Source organism: Rhododendron vialii, chromosome 2a (assembly GCF_030253575.1).
Source record: "Rhododendron vialii isolate Sample 1 chromosome 2a, ASM3025357v1".
NCBI classification, from domain to species: Eukaryota; Viridiplantae; Streptophyta; class Magnoliopsida; order Ericales; family Ericaceae; genus Rhododendron; species Rhododendron vialii.
Window position 1 is genome coordinate 19,077,830 of NC_080558.1, and position 18,591 is coordinate 19,096,420.

At 36.6% G+C, this 18,591-nt stretch overlaps 1 protein-coding gene and 1 long non-coding RNA gene across 3 annotated transcripts; both read right to left on the reverse strand.

Annotated features, from left to right (window-relative positions):
• Nucleotides 1–396: 396 nt before the first annotated feature.
• LOC131312085 ((E,E)-geranyllinalool synthase-like) lies at nucleotides 397–8,762 on the reverse strand. Its single transcript, XM_058339820.1, has 12 exons — nucleotides 8,146–8,762; nucleotides 7,733–7,919; nucleotides 7,332–7,555; nucleotides 6,636–6,759; nucleotides 6,384–6,493; nucleotides 5,899–6,128; nucleotides 4,682–4,800; nucleotides 3,810–3,908; nucleotides 3,443–3,658; nucleotides 2,238–2,367; nucleotides 1,817–2,062; nucleotides 397–1,216 (listed from the first exon to the last, which is right to left on the reverse strand). The coding sequence occupies exons 1-12, from the start codon at nucleotides 8,480–8,482 to the stop codon at nucleotides 644–646; spliced, it is 2,595 nt and encodes an 864-aa protein (XP_058195803.1). The 5' UTR covers nucleotides 8,483–8,762; the 3' UTR covers nucleotides 397–643.
• Nucleotides 8,763–10,067: 1,305 nt separating this feature from the next.
• On the reverse strand, nucleotides 10,068–18,077 carry LOC131312093 (uncharacterized). 2 transcript variants are annotated; one of them, XR_009195699.1, is made up of 5 exons: nucleotides 17,759–18,077; nucleotides 17,498–17,563; nucleotides 17,310–17,424; nucleotides 17,170–17,203; nucleotides 10,068–10,901 (listed from the first exon to the last, which is right to left on the reverse strand). It is a non-coding gene; the product is annotated as an uncharacterized LOC131312093 (long non-coding RNA). The 2 variants fall into 2 exon arrangements; XR_009195698.1 differs by lacking the exon at nucleotides 10,068–10,901 and having other exon boundaries at nucleotides 15,991–17,203; nucleotides 17,759–18,074.
• Between the last annotated feature and the right edge of the window lie 514 nt (nucleotides 18,078–18,591).

Genomic DNA, 18,591 nt, shown 5'->3' on the forward strand with positions numbered 1-18,591 from the left:
TCACTCTGTTTCTTAATTGCTTGTTGACAAAATGTGGAGAATAAATTTTGGTTCTTGTGCTTTGCCTTCACTGTGAAGAGTCGTACTGTTAATCCTACTAAATTCAAGTTCAAACACGCAGGTTCGGCATCCACTGTTTGGAAAAAAACTCTTGGGTTGCTAGAGCATTGACCGGTCATTAGCTTTAGGATCTCGGGATTAAGCGAGTTACGTGTAAATTGGTATCGAAATCAGGTTATTATAAAATAAAATAAAAAGAAGAAGAAGAATCTGGTTGAGCGGGTTACAACCAACTCATTCAAAATTACACAACAGCAATACAAGTACAAACAATAAGCTAGCTCGGAACATTCAAGCAGCAACAGATGAGTATATGTATGGCGTGGGACAGTTCAATGGTGGCTTGATTCATGTTTTTGAATCGCAAAGAAAAATCTCGTTAATTGTAAAGATCATAGAAGTGTATTGAGAGAGCTTCAAAGAGTACGACGACTCTTCTACTGCTGTTACTTGCAAAGGCTTATTCAAATGATATATTAAAAACACAATACTGTTGACAAGATGCCAACAAAAATAACTGAAATATAAATTGCTGCTCAGATGTACCCAACACTAACTTCAACCCATTGCAGAGAGTCAGAGACTAATAGCCCCTTCCCAAGAGAAACGCTCTCCCGAAGTTACCTCTAACCCCTGCAGTCCACTGGAAATCCTTTGTCGCCGGAAAGCACAACCCGAACTTTGGTGGGATAATGACTTTTTCACGCCCAACTGGTATTGGAGTAGCACTCCGTGCAAAGTTCTGTCCAGTATTGAAATTCCTGCTGCCTTGATATTTGGATTCCCCGATCACACGAGCCTTAACTTTTGAACATTTCGTTTCCATTTTGAAAGGAGATGGAATTCGTCTAGGGGCTGGATTCTCTGGAGGAATGTAAATCCCTCTTTTAATGTCATCAAATAGTTCTGTATCCGAGTCGAATCGATTGGAAGAGTTGAAAAACATCTGAAAGACTTTTAGGCATGATAAGTGGAGAAGCTTGCATGGTTTGGGCAAATCATTGGAGCCATAATCCATCAAAGCATGCTCCAATAACTCTGTTTTCTTCTCATCTAGCATCCCTTTGACATAGGAAATTGAGTCTTCAATCTCTGCCTTTGGATTGCCTTTTAGGTGGAGCAAAACAAGGTTTGCTTTCCCATCTAGTTGCTCCTTCTGCCAATGCACAAATGATGTGAGCTTTTTAGACAAAACAAAACAAATATACTTCATAAAAGTGTGGTCTATGGTGTAGATTCAAAGTTATTGTTACTGAACCACATGGCGGTGCTGGACCAGGGGATGCTGCCAAGCGGCTAATCTGGTCGTTCATCTAGGCAATTGACGGCTCAGATCTTAATATCTGAGCAACAAATTATTTAGATTTTTATGCGGTCGGAATAGATCCGAGCCGTCCGTGCCAAGATGAACGACTAGATTGGCCGCTTGGCACCACAGTTAAGCACCCCCGCTTAGCAACATCTCCCAATTTGACAGTGCTCTAAAAGCACTAAATAATCACTCCCCCCAAAGCAGACACTCAATTTAGGCCATGCATGGGATTTATTATTTTCAAACTTTAGCTATTCAACCCGAATTTTATATAGAAAAGTACTACTTCTACATTTTACACTCCGGGAGTAGTGCTCCTATGTCTCATAAGTAGTGGAGCCCGAATACGTTTCATTCGTGAAATCCACTAGTTATGTGAATAGAGGAGAAGAATTTCTCCAGGAGTACTGAACAATTACCCGGGAGACCGACTCATTTGGATACCTGGTAGCTTTGAATGTCGTTCAATAATCGCGATGAAGCCATTAGCGATTTTGTGACGGGTTCGTACTGGGAAGGTTTGAGTTTGTGGTTCGGTAAATTCGGGTTGAGAAAACACGAAGCTGGAAGAACTATTGTGTGGTTGGCAATAGAAATCATGCCAGTCTCAAGGTATTCCTCCATGGATGGTATGAATCCGTTGTTGCTCCATGTAGTTTCCACCAGCCATGAGCCAAACGTTTCCCGCCACTGCCAAACACGAAATATTTTTCGGAAAGTTACTTTGTATGGAAAAAAAAAAAAAAGTACGTAACATCTGTGTGAAAATCATACTAACTTTTAAGTGATCATTTCATTATAAATTTTAAGACTGATACTACTGATCAATTTATTGTAAAGTAAAATCGTATGCACAAGTACTTACAATATCTCGAAGATTGTCAGTAATGTCGCTTCCTTGTTGACGGAGGTGTTTCTTAGCAATATCAGTGACAAGGCCATCAAGAGCTTCAAAGATAATCCTACCATGCCCACACAAACCTTTTCCATCCCATCTGTTCATAAAAAGTTTGGGGTGAAATGTGCTACTTTTAATTTTACCCCGACCAAAATTGCAACTTCTGAAAAATTGTATAGGCAGAGTGCCATTATAAGATTTCTTTGTTGGGGTCTGAAGTTGAGTTGATGGCCACCAGAATGAAGTAGTGAAAATTAGCTAATTAAGGTTTCGACTCTGTTTTGTCAAAGTTTTCAAAATGAAAATTCCCTGAGTTACTTTTTAAATTGGATTTCGGTCGTAACTTTTTTACTTTTTAAATTTCTCTCGTCAAAACGAAGTAATAATCCTCAAAAAATTGACGGAAAACTAAAAAATGCGATTTTTTTTTGAATAAAGATAAAAGAAGAAGAAGAAGTCATTTAGTTTATTAAGCCGAATGAGGCCTTAAACTTGAGAGGGTTGTAAAAACTTAACTTTTCTTTGAAATATTTTAGAGAGATGAAGATACTATTTTAAATTTAAACTCGATGGGATTATAGCCGCACAAAAGTAAATAATAGGGGAAAAGGCTGGATTTTTTATCTTAAAAGAAATTGGATCATCTCTGTCTTTAATTTGGACTGAAAAGGACAGTCTAAACTTTCCATTATTTCAATTAATGGTTCGATTTTTTTTTCAGAAGAGTCTCAATTCTTACCAATGAAAGTGTCTAAGAAAATTTGAATCATTGATTATTTGAATGTATGGTCCAAATTTAGAGGTCAAAACTTGGACAAGAAAGAATCCAAGCCCCACTTAAATTTTTTTGAGAAAATAAGAATTATTAATTATACCAATGTTTAGTTCAAATATAGACGGTCTCGGCTAGTTCAAAACTTTGACAAAAAAGAATCTAAACCCCTCTTAAAAATCAATTTCTTTTTAAACGTGGCTCCGTTCTGCAAACTAAAATAAGAAATAAATACTTTTTTTTTAAATTAGTAATGATGATACATTATAAAAAAATAATCTACCTCGTGAAATAAAAAATAAATATTTAAAAAATAAGATTTTTAGCAGGACGGGGCTCAATCTGAAAACTCAACAAGAAGTCTTTTTCTCATATTTTTTGGAAAGTGATTGTATTGTACCTTTGTACTGCCTCATTCAAGCTTTGCAAGTCGTCAAGTGAACCTTTCATGTCAAAAAAATCATCTGCAACCGTAATAAGTATGGCACTTTTTGCAACAATCAATCGAACAGCTGAACCACGTGGCAGAGAACTGCTGGCGGCTACAGCGAAGTAACAATATGTTGTTTTCTCCCTGCCAAAACCCATCTCACTGAGCCCCCACTCCTTGGACCATCTATGCGTACATACCGATGACCCATAGAAATTAGAATATTAAAATGAGATTACCAAGGGAAAATTGAATTTTTTTTTTTTAGGGGTGCATATTTTATAGTCAGCGGGAATTAAGGGAAGTTAGTGAATTAATGTTTAGAAAACATGCATACCTTGTCACTTCTTCGAGTTCTCGTTGATAGATCGATTGCCGAAGCTTGTAGTTCTCCACAGCTAGTTTCATTAGCTTGTCATTATGAAGACATGATAACCTAGTATTTTTTTATATGTTTTCATTGGATGTTAGAAGTGTATTTTTTATGACATTTTACCATAACAACAGGAAAAATTATTAACTGCTCTTGAACCATGACTCAAAAACAGGCACAACAGTTAGCTTCGGCTATAAAGCACATATATTTTCCTTAATACTCCCTCCGTTCCTAATAATTGTCCAGCCTGCAAATCTAGGCCTTACAAAATATGCATTTTTTCCATTAAAAGATTCATGCCTTGTATGGATTAAGATTTGGAAAAAAATTTCCAAACTCAAAAAACACGTATTACTCCTACTTTCAATCATTACTTTCCACTCATTACCCATATCTCCAACCATTATTCTCATTTCTCTCTCTATTTCTCTCAACTCATTGTCTTTACTTCTAATCATTACTCTCATAAAAAATTTCTCAAAAACTCATTCAAATATAGCATCAATCTTTTTTGCAACTTACAATAACTCATTACTATCCATTGATTTATGAAAAAAAATTTGATTTTTTTAACAAAACAAATGCATTATTTTAAAGGCTTAGGTTTACAGGCCGGACACTTATTTAGGGATGAAAGACTATTTAAAGGGCAGAGTTTGGCGATCAAGTTTTCTAGTGCCCAAAAAAATACTCGATAGTGACAAATTTGTATAGAACTATTGAATGGACCCCACACAATAATATTATTATCAAGTATTCGTGGAGCATGCCTCTTGGAGCATTGAATAATCTCTCCTAATAACGAGCTTCAGTGAATTTCAATTGAAAAATACCTATAGAAGGAGGCCTTTGCAATCCAAAGAGCATCGACATGATCATTTGCTTCAATCCAAAATCTATGGTCAAGATGATCCAATCGAGCAATCCATGGAAGACTTAACTCATGCTCAACCTGTTCAATGGCCACACACGGTTTTACTTCACACAAAGGTGCAAAAGGCCTTTTTGCTTCGTCATTCCTTCCGATGGGCACAGTCTTTCTTACATGGCCCATTTTTTTTTGTTTGGATTCATTGACTTGGAAAATTATTCAAGTCTGGGGTCGGTCATGATTTCCATTTGATAGGCGCAGTCTGTCTTATATGAATTGTTTTTTTTTTTTTTTTTGAAATTCATTGACTTTGGAATTTTTAATTTTCAAGTCCTGGACCACAGAGATTTGCTTGTCTCAGTGGAATATTTGCTAGGGCATTCTACAGTATTTACCTAGATAGAATTTAATTTATGTACAGACAAAGAGCAGTAATTTGACATTTTGATTGGGGGTAACTTTCAACGACAGTTTGCCTTGATGACAAATACCCTACTCACACATGAGAAATAACCCTCATTAGTTTCTATGTGCGTTTCACCAACGACATCCCAAGAAACAATTATTTGTCCAAATACGTCATCCAATCAGTCAAAAGTAACTTATGTCTAAAAATTCACCATTGATGATAATATAAAGTAAAAAAAAAAAAAACTATCAAGTCTTATATTGTGTGAATCAAAATGACTTTTTTTTACCCATCATAGGAGCTGTTTTGATAAAAAAAAATATATTGTAAAATTTATAAATAACTTTTTATTTTTACTACTCAAAAGAACTTTTTTTGGGGTCAGAATTGAAAGCTTTTTATTATTTATTTATAATAAAAAAAGGTGAATTTGTTAATATAGGACACTTTTGGATAATACTATCACATGTTATGTCAATAAGGCAAACACCAGGGGGTGTAATTAGCGTGTCAAAAAATTATTTGTCGTTTCTCAAAATTTTTTGGATTTTGATCAGTCATTTCAACAAGAAGTATTAAAATTTAAGCATATAAAAATTTGGATAAAAAGTGAAAAAAAAAAGTTCATATAAGATGAAGAAAAAGGCAGTAAAAGATATTGAAAGCCTTGCATTTAATTTAATTTTTTTTTTCTTTCTATCAAGTACTTGGTTTGTTGTTTAATCTAAAAAAAGTTTGGGTCAACACAGGAAGGGCAAGCGAATAATTACCACTTCATGAAAGCTTGGCATCTCTAGAAGACCATCTTCTTCACATCTCGTCCTCATGTTTTTCTCAAGCAATTTCCTTGCAAATGATCTTGCCTCCTTCAGTTCATTTTCTCCTGAAAACATAAGATCTGTAGCTCTGTAAATGTTGAGCATTGCACTCATGAAATATCCACTGTTTCTTTCTATATGAGCCAAGATTTCTTCATCATGCACAAACCAACAGAAGCTCCCTGCAAAAGCATTACCCTTACTACATAAATACGTATAGAAATATCGTATACCTATATCATAGAGAAAATAAAGCAATACTGTCGTGGCCATATTTATGCAAGTACTAACTTTATGCCACTCATCACACTTTGTTTTTGGTTGGATCTTTGAGGGATTTATATAGCAGTTTATTCCTTATATTTGCTCCTCGATGGATCTTAGTAAAATTTTCTTTTACTGAAAAAAAAAAATTGAGAGAGAGAGAGAGAGAGTACGTGGAGTTATATCGTAGCCATGCATCCGCAAGAGCCGGAAGGCTAAAGAGTCTTTGTATAACTTTGCTGGTTTCAAATTATCCACTCTTGTTTGTGGCCTCTTGTAACTCCTAAAATATTTCAACCAAAATTTAAAAGAAGAAGAAGAGAGAGATAGCAATGTCACGTTCATGACAATAATTAATTTGGAAGATTCTTAATAGGAATTTTCACTCGAAAGAGTAAAAAGTAAGTATAATTATTATTAATTACCTGTAAGCCTCTGACAAAATCACTTCAATCTCTCCACTAAAATGCTCAGCCAATCCTAACCTCGTAACTTGATTTACCAAACTAAGCTTTATGAGCTCTTCATCCATTGGATACATTGGTGGAACTGCACCCAAAATATACAAAAGATTAAATTATTTACAATGTCATATATGTGTGTGTATGTGTCATTTTAAGGCCACATATATGTACGAGAAATTAAAGGATTTTCAACCCAACCACCCTATATATATTCCGGTTCAAAAAAAAAAAAAAAAACTACCCTATATCAGCACCAAAACTACAACCCCAAACCCTACACCGGTTTTTTTCACTCATAGGCTTATCCGGATTTTTTTTTTTTGATAGGCAAATTTTTATTATTATTAGAAACTCGATAATAGGTACATTAAGAAGGAGAGGGAAAGCATCATTGAAAGGAAAAAACCATTCATTGGATTTTCTCTTTTCTGGGATTCCTCTTGCTCTTGTGTTATTTCATGGAGCTTGGGTTTTCCTCTTTCTCTTTCTTATTACTCGAATGTACCCATTTGTCGAGTTTGAATTTATTTGCCGTTTCAAAAAATAAAAAACAACATGATATCGGTTGACAGAAGTTCTGACTCCACCCCTGCTCTCTTTTAACATTTATACTCCTTTAATTTTATCATTTTCTTCTTCAAATTATAAAAAACCAACCTCCGCGAGGACATCTTCGAACAAGTCTCTCGAGGTATTCTTTGCACTTTCTCTCTCCTGTAGCCATGAAAGCATAAGCTGTTGCAGAGGGCGAGTGAAACAAAGAGCCATCCTGGTTCAAGCTCTTTAGTATGATTTCTCTATCGATGTTACGTGTGGATGGTAAAGCTTCTAGGAACGACAGTAATGGAGGATAGCACTGGTAATCATTTACGTCTCCTTCCCTACAAATGCGTGCTTTTATGTTAATTACTTTTAACATGGAATAGCTATTCTACTGCTCGAGCATCACCTTTGAGATGTGCACGTCACGTTCCTGCTTTCATTATAGTTTTTCCATAGCCATATTTATTTTACTAATGCACAAAATAAGAAATTATCTACATGTGAATAAAACTTACGTTTCAAGAAATTGTTCCCTCTTGAGTAGAACATCTGCGAGTACTCCTTTTACCTCATCGGCAACACCTAAACCTGTGGCTTGGGCTAATTCAACCATTGCAGGGAAAACAATTGTAAACCAACGAGGAAGACTGTGATGTCTTTCTTTTAGAAGCGTCTCCAAATTTTCACGAACAAACGCTAACCCTAGCATGAGAAAAACAATGACATGTTCATGTAAAAAGAGACTATTAAATTGGGACGGAGGGAGTATTATTTTTTTTATCGGTAAAGAAATTTTATTTCTACTAATACTCGAAAGTGTACATCTGAGGGAGTATTATTTTGTTTTTTTTAAAAATCGCTTTATTTTGCATGCATGACAATTCCAGCTAGGCTAAAATTTTCTTTGTACTTCATTAATTGATTGTACCTTTGTTTATATTTGTATCTCCAAGGTTCCACTTTTTGAGTGCAACAATACAAGCTAGAGTCGAAGGAAGGGTATCAATGGTAGGAAGACCATTCATATCTCTCTCCCCCCAAAACCCTTCTTCTTTCTGGTTATTCAAAACCCATTCCAAGCAACCCTTGAACATAGGGCCGCAGCATTGCTCGAACTTATTAGGGTTTTCAGCTGGAATCATGGCCAGCCATGCAGTATCATACGCAGACACGGAAACAAATGAGTTGTAAACATCGAAGGTTGAGAAAATCTCTTCCCTGACCTTCTTAACTAGAGTTTCAATGGAAAATGGTGAGGATTCCATAGTATCGGGAGAGAAAGAAAACTGGGGATGTTTAATATATGGATGGTTTGGAATCACGAGAACCCAACATGCTATTTATAGCTGGCTAGGGATGTTTATTAGAGTTGTGCATTGACAATGACTTGATCCATATACTTGATCCATATAAGACTGAAAATGAACCAATTAGCAATTCGAGGCTTGATTCGTTAAGGGCCTTGATGAACTTGGTTCTCTTAACATATGACCCGAGCTTGAACATAATTTCTGGCTCAGTTTAGGAAATGAGCCAACCAGGAGCTAACTCTAGCTCGACTCATGTAAACAGAGACGGAGTTCGAATTTATTTGTGTAGGAAGAACAAATATACATAATAAAAAAAATGGATGATAATTTTATTTTAAATGTAAAAGTAGGATTTTTAAAAATTATAGGGGAGGTGACAGCCCTACTAGCCGCCCTCTGACTCTATCCTTGCATGTAAATAAGTTTGGTTCATTAGATCATTTGATATAGTTGAACCAAGCTCAAGCTGTCAAAATACTAATCAAGCTGAAATTTGAAGTAGATTAATACTAGGGCTTAATTTGAGCTCGAGCAAAGTTCGAGTCTCTGAATTTCAAATAAGCCAAGCTCAAACAACGGCTCTTTTGTAATATACTTAAATCCGTTCTTAAAAAAGAAAAAAACGTACTGTATATTTAGTGGGAGTTCAACCGGTACCATGCATTTAGACATGTGCATAAACGTGGTCTAGCCGTCTAAATATGCAGGCTTCCTTAATTAATTGTACGATGTAGTATATGATCATACTAGTCAGTCAAGAACAGAAAGTGACGGCTCACCGGTTTGGATTTTTTTTTCTTTTGAATAGACATAGGTTTGATTTTTGATTCCCATGTTTCGAAATATGTAGGCTTCCTCGTACAATTTGTCCCTTCTTCAAAAATGAAAATTCAAATACGAAATCTTTGGTTTCATATTCAAATACCAAATCGTCTGTATATAGCTAATATTTCATTTATTCACTATTTTTACTTTCCCGCCAAGATATGTATACCTCTTATTATTCATTGCACATATCTACAAACCTGAACATTCTTCGGCTCGGCTCGGCTCGGCTCGGCTCAATTTGGCTCGTTTACAATGAATATAATCGTAGTACCTGTTACAAAGAAATGCAATCGGCAAAAGCCATATTACAATTTCATGGATTATACAAAATGAATAACCAGCTACAACAAATTGGGATAAACTGATAAGCGAACCGAACTGTATTTCACACAGATTTCTCTTAAAATAGATTCGCCGCCAACCGAGGGTGTTTGAAGTTACATCATTGCCTATCTCCCAAGATAATTCGACTAAAACCATAGCCTACGAAACATTACCGTAAGCTGCCTTGATGAACAAATTAATCATATGTATACATCTCTCTCACGCAATGAATGACGCTCGTAATATACTATGGCGAATGATCGGTGCAATGTTTTTTTTTTTTTTGATAGGCAACAAAATTTTATTAATAGCTTGACAAATGGTACATCGAGGAGAGACCAAATATAGACCACTGAGAAAGATATACTGTATAGGCCTAGGCCCGAAGGAAAAGAAAAGAAAATTACATTTAATGGAAATTGAATGGTTTCCAACAATTAGACTAAAACACATTTCAGGAGCAGCCTCATTAGATCATGAAATTGAATGGTTTCCAACAGTTAGACTAACCGGTGCAATGTTGCACCTCTTGTGTGGGCCCCTGCACCATAATACCTACCTCTGCAACTGCAGAGTTCAGACTTGCAACTGCAGTGTTTAGAAGTCTGAACTTTTAAAAGTTCAATTACAAATTTAACCTCTTCCTTTTTTCATCTCCAGTACGTCTCAAGCAACTCAAATTTTTACAAGAAGCAAAAATAAAAACCTCTATAGGGCAAGCCCATTCCATAAATCCAAATAAATAATTATTTTTTAAAAAGGCAATTTTAACATTAGAAACTTGACTCCCAAGCTCGGAAAAGGGAGGGGAAGCCCATGAAGTGACTCCTAAGCAAGGTCAGGTCTCCTTGTGAGGTGAACTAAGCAGATAACCCTTTCCTCTGCCGGGGACTTCCATGACATGAAAACCGGCGGCATCGTCGTATGCTCAACATTTGTTGCCCTGGTTTATACCCCGGAGTACTCCGGATCTTCATTCGCATTTTCGGACCAGCTTGGTGCGCTCCGCATTCTCCGGCGTGCACCTCGTACATGATCCTTTGGGCCTCGGGTAAGGACAAGCACCGCAAATATTGAGTCTTTCTCATCCCATGAGCTATGCGGTAGAGGGTGTCGTTCCTGTATGTGAACGCTGCCATCCTCTTTTGGAATGGTTTTTCCGCTTCTCACAGCTGCTCTTTCGACACCTCCAGATATCTGGTGCCAAATCGTCGCCCGTTTCCTGATTTATTCGATAATAGCTCAAAAATTATATGTTTATACAAATAATTTTTTTACAAATATGGATCTTATTTGATAGATCTCATTGAGATCTTTTACATGGTGCAAAAAAATAGAAAAAATATTTTTCATTTACATTAATTTTTAATTTAAAATATGAAATAAACTACTTATTTTTTAAGAAGATTTCTGGAATGGGATAAGCGCTATCAACAGTCCATCGGAACTTTTACAGATTGAACTTTTAATTTTCAATCTGTTTGAATCAGTGCAAAAAATTTATTTCTCTGATAATTTTATTCTAAAAGGGTCATAATTAATTTTTGTTTCTAGAGCTCTTATTATCAAATTTCTGTTTTATAGAGTCCCAAATTTTTGTAACCATATTTTTTAATATATAAATAGTTTAAAAAATTAAGTGCTCTAATTTTCAATTCATTTAAACTAATGTGAAAACCTTATTTTTCTGATCATATTATTCTTAAATGTCATAATTATTTTTTATCTTTAGGGTTCTTATAATTATATATTCTTTATTTGGGATCCTGTAGAGTAAAAACTTGATTATGAGAGTTTTAGAAATAAAAATTAATTATGACCCTCTAGAATAAAATGATCAGAAAAATAAGATTTTCGTACCGATTCAAATAAATTAAAAATTAGTAAATCATTTAATTTTTTATTATATTTATCAATATATAAACGACTTCTTCGTAAGGACCATCTAATTGGCCATTTCCTATGGCAGGTTCTAATTGGTGGTCCCCATAGTTATAAAATTGGTAAGATGGGTCCTGGTGTTCTTTTTTCTTTATAATCGTTGGCCATGACTCATGGAGTTCTGGGTTAGGTTTTTGAAGGAGATGGGTACAACTGTTCAAATGGGGGCGAGAAGAGGCAGAATGCTGGGGGAGAGAGAAAGGTCAAAATTGTCATTCAAATAAAAAGGAGACAGGTTCTGCAACGAATCGATGTGTATGCAAAAAGAATGTAGCTTCGAAATTCCGATCGAACCCCCAAAAAAAAAAAGAATGTAGCTTTCCTGCGCGTGAAACATCCTTATGCCTTGCAGAATACCGGCCGGAAATTCCGGTAAGGTTGTTTCGGCCGGTATTTTTCGAGATGACCGGTATTGGGCGGTAAGGACCGGTATTTGGTCCGGAACGGTATTGGGGGTTAGGATACCGGTTATGTGTAAAAACGGTACGTACCAGCCAATACGGTACGGTGTTGATAACACTGCAAAGAACACCAAACCAGACAGTACAGCCTGTTCGGACAAATAAGCCACAGTGGCTTATTTTTTGTCCTTATTCAAATTTTTTTCGTATCACTTGGCTTATGATCAATTTTTTAGGGATTATTGCATCCTCATGATAAGAGGAATCTAAAAAGTAAAAAACTTTGATCGAAATCAATTTTTTTTTGAATAAAGACGAAAAATTGGCTTATTTTTTGTCTTTATTCAAAAAAATTAGGTTTTGATCAAAATTTTTTACTTTTTAAATTCCTCTCGTCATGACGAAGCAATAATTTTCAAAAAATTGATGATAAGCCAAGTAATACGGAAAAAATTTGAATAAGGACAAAAAATAAGCCAATGTGGCTTATTTGTCCCCACTGGCCACCCATGGACCCACGTCACGTGTACTTATGCATAACGTGTTGAATGATACCATAAATTCAAGCACATGCACGTCCTTGTGACCGGCTATTTCCTACGTACCGTACTGTCAAATTAATCAATATAATTGGAGTACGAAAATTCCAAATGCGGCGGCCACTCATGATATTGATAAAATTCCAAATGCGGCGGTCTTGAGTTCACATACTACTATGCATATTAGTAGTACTATTACTTCCGATAAAATGTTGAGTTTTTTTTAAGATAATGCAGAGAGTGTTCAGAGTCACTTTATGCGCACATCACACCAATTCTTACAGTTCCTTCCAAAGTTGTTTCATATGTTTACGTGTAGGGGTGAACTAGCTCCAAAAGTTGTTGGTAAGAAAAATCAAACCCAAAACTTTAAAATAAAACAAACACATAAGCCTCAAACCAAGATCATTTGGCCAAACCAATCGAGTTGTACACGAGTAGCTTGCGCTAGGTTCAGCTAGTTAGCAAACAACTCAAGCTCGAGTTGGTAAATAACTCGGCTCGTTTATAATAGTTCGATTGGCTTTCCTAGTAAACGAACCGAGTTCGAACACCTCGATACTAAATAGAGCTCGAGCTAGACTAGTTTTAAGCAACCGAGTTTGAACACTTCAAAGATTTGCTTCACTCAGCTCGTTTGCAGTGCTAGGAAAGTGTCACCATTTAAGGAATGAGCTCCCCTCCATACTCCATCCTTTCATATTCTGTCAAACTTTGATTATGTGAGCCCAATTCGAGTTGACCTGGGTAATCCGAGCTGTTCATGTCGTTTGTCTCGTAGAATAGAACATCTCTCTCTTAAAAAATGGAGTAGCTTGAGCCTTGATCATATTTTCTCTACGCAAGGGAATAAATTATTTTTGTTTATATGAACAAAAAACATGTTTTGAAGCTCAATTCGGGCTCTTTTTCTCCAACCTTCCATTTTTCTTGTGTTCTGGTGCTTTCACCCTCTGAAAGTATGTCCAAGTGAACTTCTTCTTCTCCTTTTACAAAAATTATAGGCAAAAGGTTTATTAAGAAATTTGACAATGGATACATCAAATTGGGGGAAGGGAAGGGGAATTCAATCAAAGGTTGAATGCGAAAACGAAAAAGAACACCCAAACAAAATTGAAACCCAACAACGAAATCAACCCCACTTGCAGCCGCAGATTTCCACTTCCCTGGGACGATCCGAGTCTGTTATCTCGAAGTGAACTTAGTTCTTCATTTTATAGAATCATCACCCGCCCTCAAACTTTCACGCATTTGGATCATTTAAAATGAAGAGCCACTTCTGACTCATCCTATAATTAATCGATCATCCAAAAATGGAAGGCCATTTTTCATTTGTGAATTCCTTGCACTATATTTTGTATAAAGTCCAAACATCACCCTTTGTACCCTATGGCATCCGGATTTTGTTATCTTTTTTGTTTTTGGTAGAACATAAAATATACTCATTTTATCGGCAAAATAATATTTTATTAAAACTCAAAAGGGTACAATGACGTAGGGATGATGAAGCTTCACAATAAGGAAGGCTAACCCAACCACAAAGTAAAAACAAAAGCAGAAGTAGGAGTTGACTCTATTGTGGGCCCTTTGTGGAAAAATCTCACTTCTCCAAAGACTGAATGGCGATTCAAAACAGGGTGGCTGCAAGGTCTATTTTACGTAGAAGAAATATCATTCAAGGGACCCAGGAGACTTTGTGCCCTCTTTGTTTGGAGGAAGTGAAAACCCCTAATCATCTGTTGATACACTGCCGCTTTTCTTGGGAAGTTTAGTCCCTGATTATGAATTGGTGGTATGTTACTTGGGTTTGTCCACCAAATTTGAGGAATTTAGCTGATTGGTGGATGGATAATGATTGGTGGATGGATAATAAATATGGAAATCTGGAGAAACATGTAGGAAATTTTACGGAATTTCAGATGAATGAAATCGGGGCTACCGGAAGGTCTCTCGAGGCAACCGAGCATGTACCGGGTTCGTTGTATCTGGACGCCCCATAATCAACAGACGTATTGATGTGTGGGATTTCGTAACTCCCGTAACCCCTGCCCATGAAGAATTCAAATCCCGTTACCTCCCTATTCATTGGCAGATTTGATTAGGCAGAATTCATTGGAGAATTGATTCTGTAACCTCTCTATTCATTGGCAGAATTCATTGGCATGTTAATGGCAGCATTACACCTCCTTTGCCTATAAAAGGAGGCTCACGTTTTGGAGAAGTCACCAGCAAACTCACAATATTCTAGCACACTCTGAAATTCTTGAGAGAGAGCGAGGCAGGCCGTAGGCAGTTCGCCAAGGCGGTTGACGGCGGTGTTCCGACGGCTTACGGTTTAACCGAGTTAACCCTGGGAGGAAGACGCCGAACAAGAACCTACAACACCGACGGTAGGCGGCGAATCTTTCTTAAGGAGACTGTGGTATCACACAGGACTCGGTTTGATTTTTTTCCTGGAAATTCAGTTTATATCTCGACTGTTTTATTCTGCTCTGCATTTGTATTTTTGTTTCGATTATGTAACTGTTACAATATTAATGAAATTGTTCTTTGGAATTATATGTTATGCCGAAATTTTCCCAACAAAACATTGCTCGGAAGCCAGTTCTTTGCAACAACTTGGTCCATTTGGCTCGATCACAAGGAATGATGTTATTTTCAACAATGCAACAACAGGAGTGAACACAGTGGTAGATTTGATCCAAGCAAGAGTGGCTATGTGCATGAAGGCTAAGTTTGACATCAAAATTTACACGGTAGAGGATTTTAAGGTGTTTTTAGATGGGATTCGAAGGGTGAAATTATGATTGTGACTTTGTAGTTCTTGGGTGGAAAGCTCCCAATTTTTTGTAGGAAGTTCTCTGTTTGTATGGGTGTTCCTTTTTTTATGAGTAGTCCTGTTGCTCATGTCCTTTTTAGTTCTACTATTCCCTCAATGTACTACCTTCGAGTTTTTATATAAAATGTTCATTCGCCGAGAAAAGAAAAAAAAACAAAAGCAGAAGAAAAGCCCCCAATATCCAATAAGACATTGGATCGATGGACAAAACAAGTCAAAGAAGTGAAGACCTTTATATGCTAATCCTTCTAAGCCGGCCCTACTAGGGGGCGTTTCTGGTAGTGGGTAAGTTGAGGTTTTTTTTAGCAATCAAGTTGTTAGGTATTTCTGGTAGTGAATAAGTTGTTAAAAAATGACAAATCTGGTAGTGAATAAATTGTGGATGGGTTTATAAGTAGAGTTACTTTTAGACACCTCTTGAAATCTTCGATGGATCCCAGAGATCACATTTCCCTTTGATCCAAAAAGTTATTCTAGTCTTTACTAGGTCTGCCACCTCTTCCTTCTCTACCATTTTTTTTTTTTAAGATGAGATCATTTCGTGTTTTTATGACCAAACAAGTACAAAGATTAACAGAATATAAGGCATGATAGCATCACAACTGAGACCTTGCACATACACATCTCAACTATATTAACACACATGATTAATTTGGACAAATCATATGCAGCCCAAACCCATGAGAAGATACAAGAAACCAATTGGGAAGGAGCCAACACAAGCGGAAGGCTAACAACATGAATATAACAAGACATCAATCAAACAATTCATGAAACACCATTAAACCTCAAATCCCCGTCACTGATCCAAGTGTGTGTATATATATATTATATATACAAACCGGCAACGTTAGACCTCTGTTAGATTGCATCATAATCGTGAATCTACAAAGAAACTTCCAGAAACTCTCTATAGCTTCAAGAAAGATCGCATTAGGATCGAACCATTCCTCAAAACCAGTTCGAAATGGAGGAGACCATGGCCACAATGTTTGTATTGAAATTCTGAAAATGGTTCAACTTTGAAGGACTGAAATCTGACTGCAAATGACATACCCACCCCTATCCAACTCCTACCCATAAAAGTGGATTATGGCCATCAGATTTGCATTAATTCCCTCTCTATATTCCCATGGCTTGTTAAAATTCCCACTCATCTAGTAATTAGTAACACTCATGCAACAGAGAGAATTAATTCAAAAGCAAAACAAAAAAAGAGTTTTGTAGTAAACACTTGCCAATAATCACACACACAAATAGTCCATGAACAACCTCATAAGGAGATTATCGATCTACATTCAGGAAAGAAATTAATAGCCATAGCATTTTCCTAACAAAGAAAGCTTGAAAATTTTTGACATAATTCCTCTTGCTTGATTTCGGTTTTTTTGGGTTTTTTTTTTTTTATTTCGGTTTTTTCCTTAACAATCCAAGTGCAAAATTATAGGCTTCATGTGGCAATCAAAACTACTGATTCAATACAAACACAATAAGCAGTCATGGAAACGTAGAACAACTTTAATGAGCCCAAAATTACTACCTGTTTCCCGTCCCTTAAGTCATCCCCAATTTAACCAAAAATAAAGGAAAGTAAATAAATCCCTGTCAATTGGCCCCTTTTGTTAGCTGTAGTGGTTGTTTGGCCATACTTGGCCTTTCGTTGTACTGGTTAAGGGTTGCTAAACAATGAACAAAATTGATTACTCAAGCAAAAATTTATATAGAACTAAAATGCAGCAAACTAAGAAAATAAAAGAGGAAAGAAAATACCTTCTAGTTTTCCGTTATGATACACAAAATACACCTGAATAGCATACAAAATACAATAACACAAATTAGATGGGTTCAAAATCATACACAGGGCAAGAAAATCAAAGATTAGGTGGGTTGGAAATCAAGATTCCGATTACCTGCCGAGGTCATTCGTGGTGTCCAACTTCGGTGGGTTGCTCGCCAAAAAAGGGTTCAGCAATGAGGACCATCCCCAGAGATGGAGGTCCTGAGATACCTTGATTTGCACGATTACTGGTGAGAGTGAAAAAAAGACTCAGTTTGGGGGTTAATGCTTGTTATGTTTATAACAAAAAAAGATACTTACCATACACCTAACTGGGTTTATGTTGAGTCCACTTTTCCGAGTCTATACCCTTTAATGGGATCGATCCTGTTTCCACAATGAAATATTCAATTTTGATAAATACCAAAATGGGAGAACAAAAAAAGAAAAACCTAATCAGGGTATGAAACCCATTAAAATCCATTCTGATTTTGCCTTAAAGTACAAATTAGATGGGTTCAAATCATACACAGGGCAAGAAAATTGAAGATTAGGTGGGCTGGAAATCAAGAATCGGATTACCTGCCGAGGTCATTCGCGGCGATTTGGGTCGTGGTGTCCAACTTCGGTGGGTTGTTCACCAAAGAAGGGTTCGGCGATGAGGACCATCCCCAGAGATGGAGGTCCTGAGATGGAGGGGATGAGAGAGAGAGAGATATTTTAGACGTAAGATTTCATACCTGGTTCGGCTAAGATGGGGTGTGACGTGTCTCGATTTTTGCCATTGCAAATTCAGTGTATTTACCAAAATGCCACTAAAAGTTAGTTTGTGAGAGAGATAATTTTGAACCATTAGATTGTGTATGATGAAGGGTTGAGATTGGAGGGAAAAGAATATTCTTTGAGGCACTGTTTGGGATATCCCTCCCTTGTTATATAGATATAGATATAGATTTTGTTTTAACGTAATCAAGCTCTCTGTAGCTGACGTCTTCAATCACAATATTGTAAAGCCTCTTCAAATGCTCAATTTCCAGTAATGCAGCTACTTGCCAAGCTCCTTTCTTTGTTGACTTCTTTGATCGAAAAATTCGGTGTTTTCCATGACCATCATCCAGAACGATAGTAGCTAAAAATATTGGATCATGGTTTTGTTGATGCTTCTTATCTATCTTCTTTTATAAAAGAGTCGGCTATTTGCCAACTTTACACTTTCCCAAATTACCCCTCCTAACTTCCCTCCCCCCCCCCCCCCAAAATTAAAAAAAAACAGACGCACCCCTCCTTATTCCTCCAACTCCCTCCCCATTCTCCCAAACAACACACCCCAAATCCCAACGGCCCTCCAAATGGAAACTCACCCTGACCCCAGTCCGCCCACACTTCCACCCCCATCTTCAACCACCAAAATTCCA

Bases quoted from the DNA above. Each gene is read 5' to 3' on its own strand.
- LOC131312085 (XM_058339820.1), bottom strand. From the start codon at position 8,482: ATGGAATCCTCACCATTTTCCATTGAAACTCTAGTTAAGAAGGTCAGG. The intron at 3,659-3,809 runs GTATGCATGTTT...ATGTACGCATAG, and splicing joins GAACTCGAAGAAGTGACAAG to ATGGTCCAAGGAGTGGGGGC. The intron at 1,217-1,816 runs GTATCCAAATGA...GTGCATTGGCAG, and splicing joins ACGACATTCAAAGCTACCAG to AAGGAGCAACTAGATGGGAA.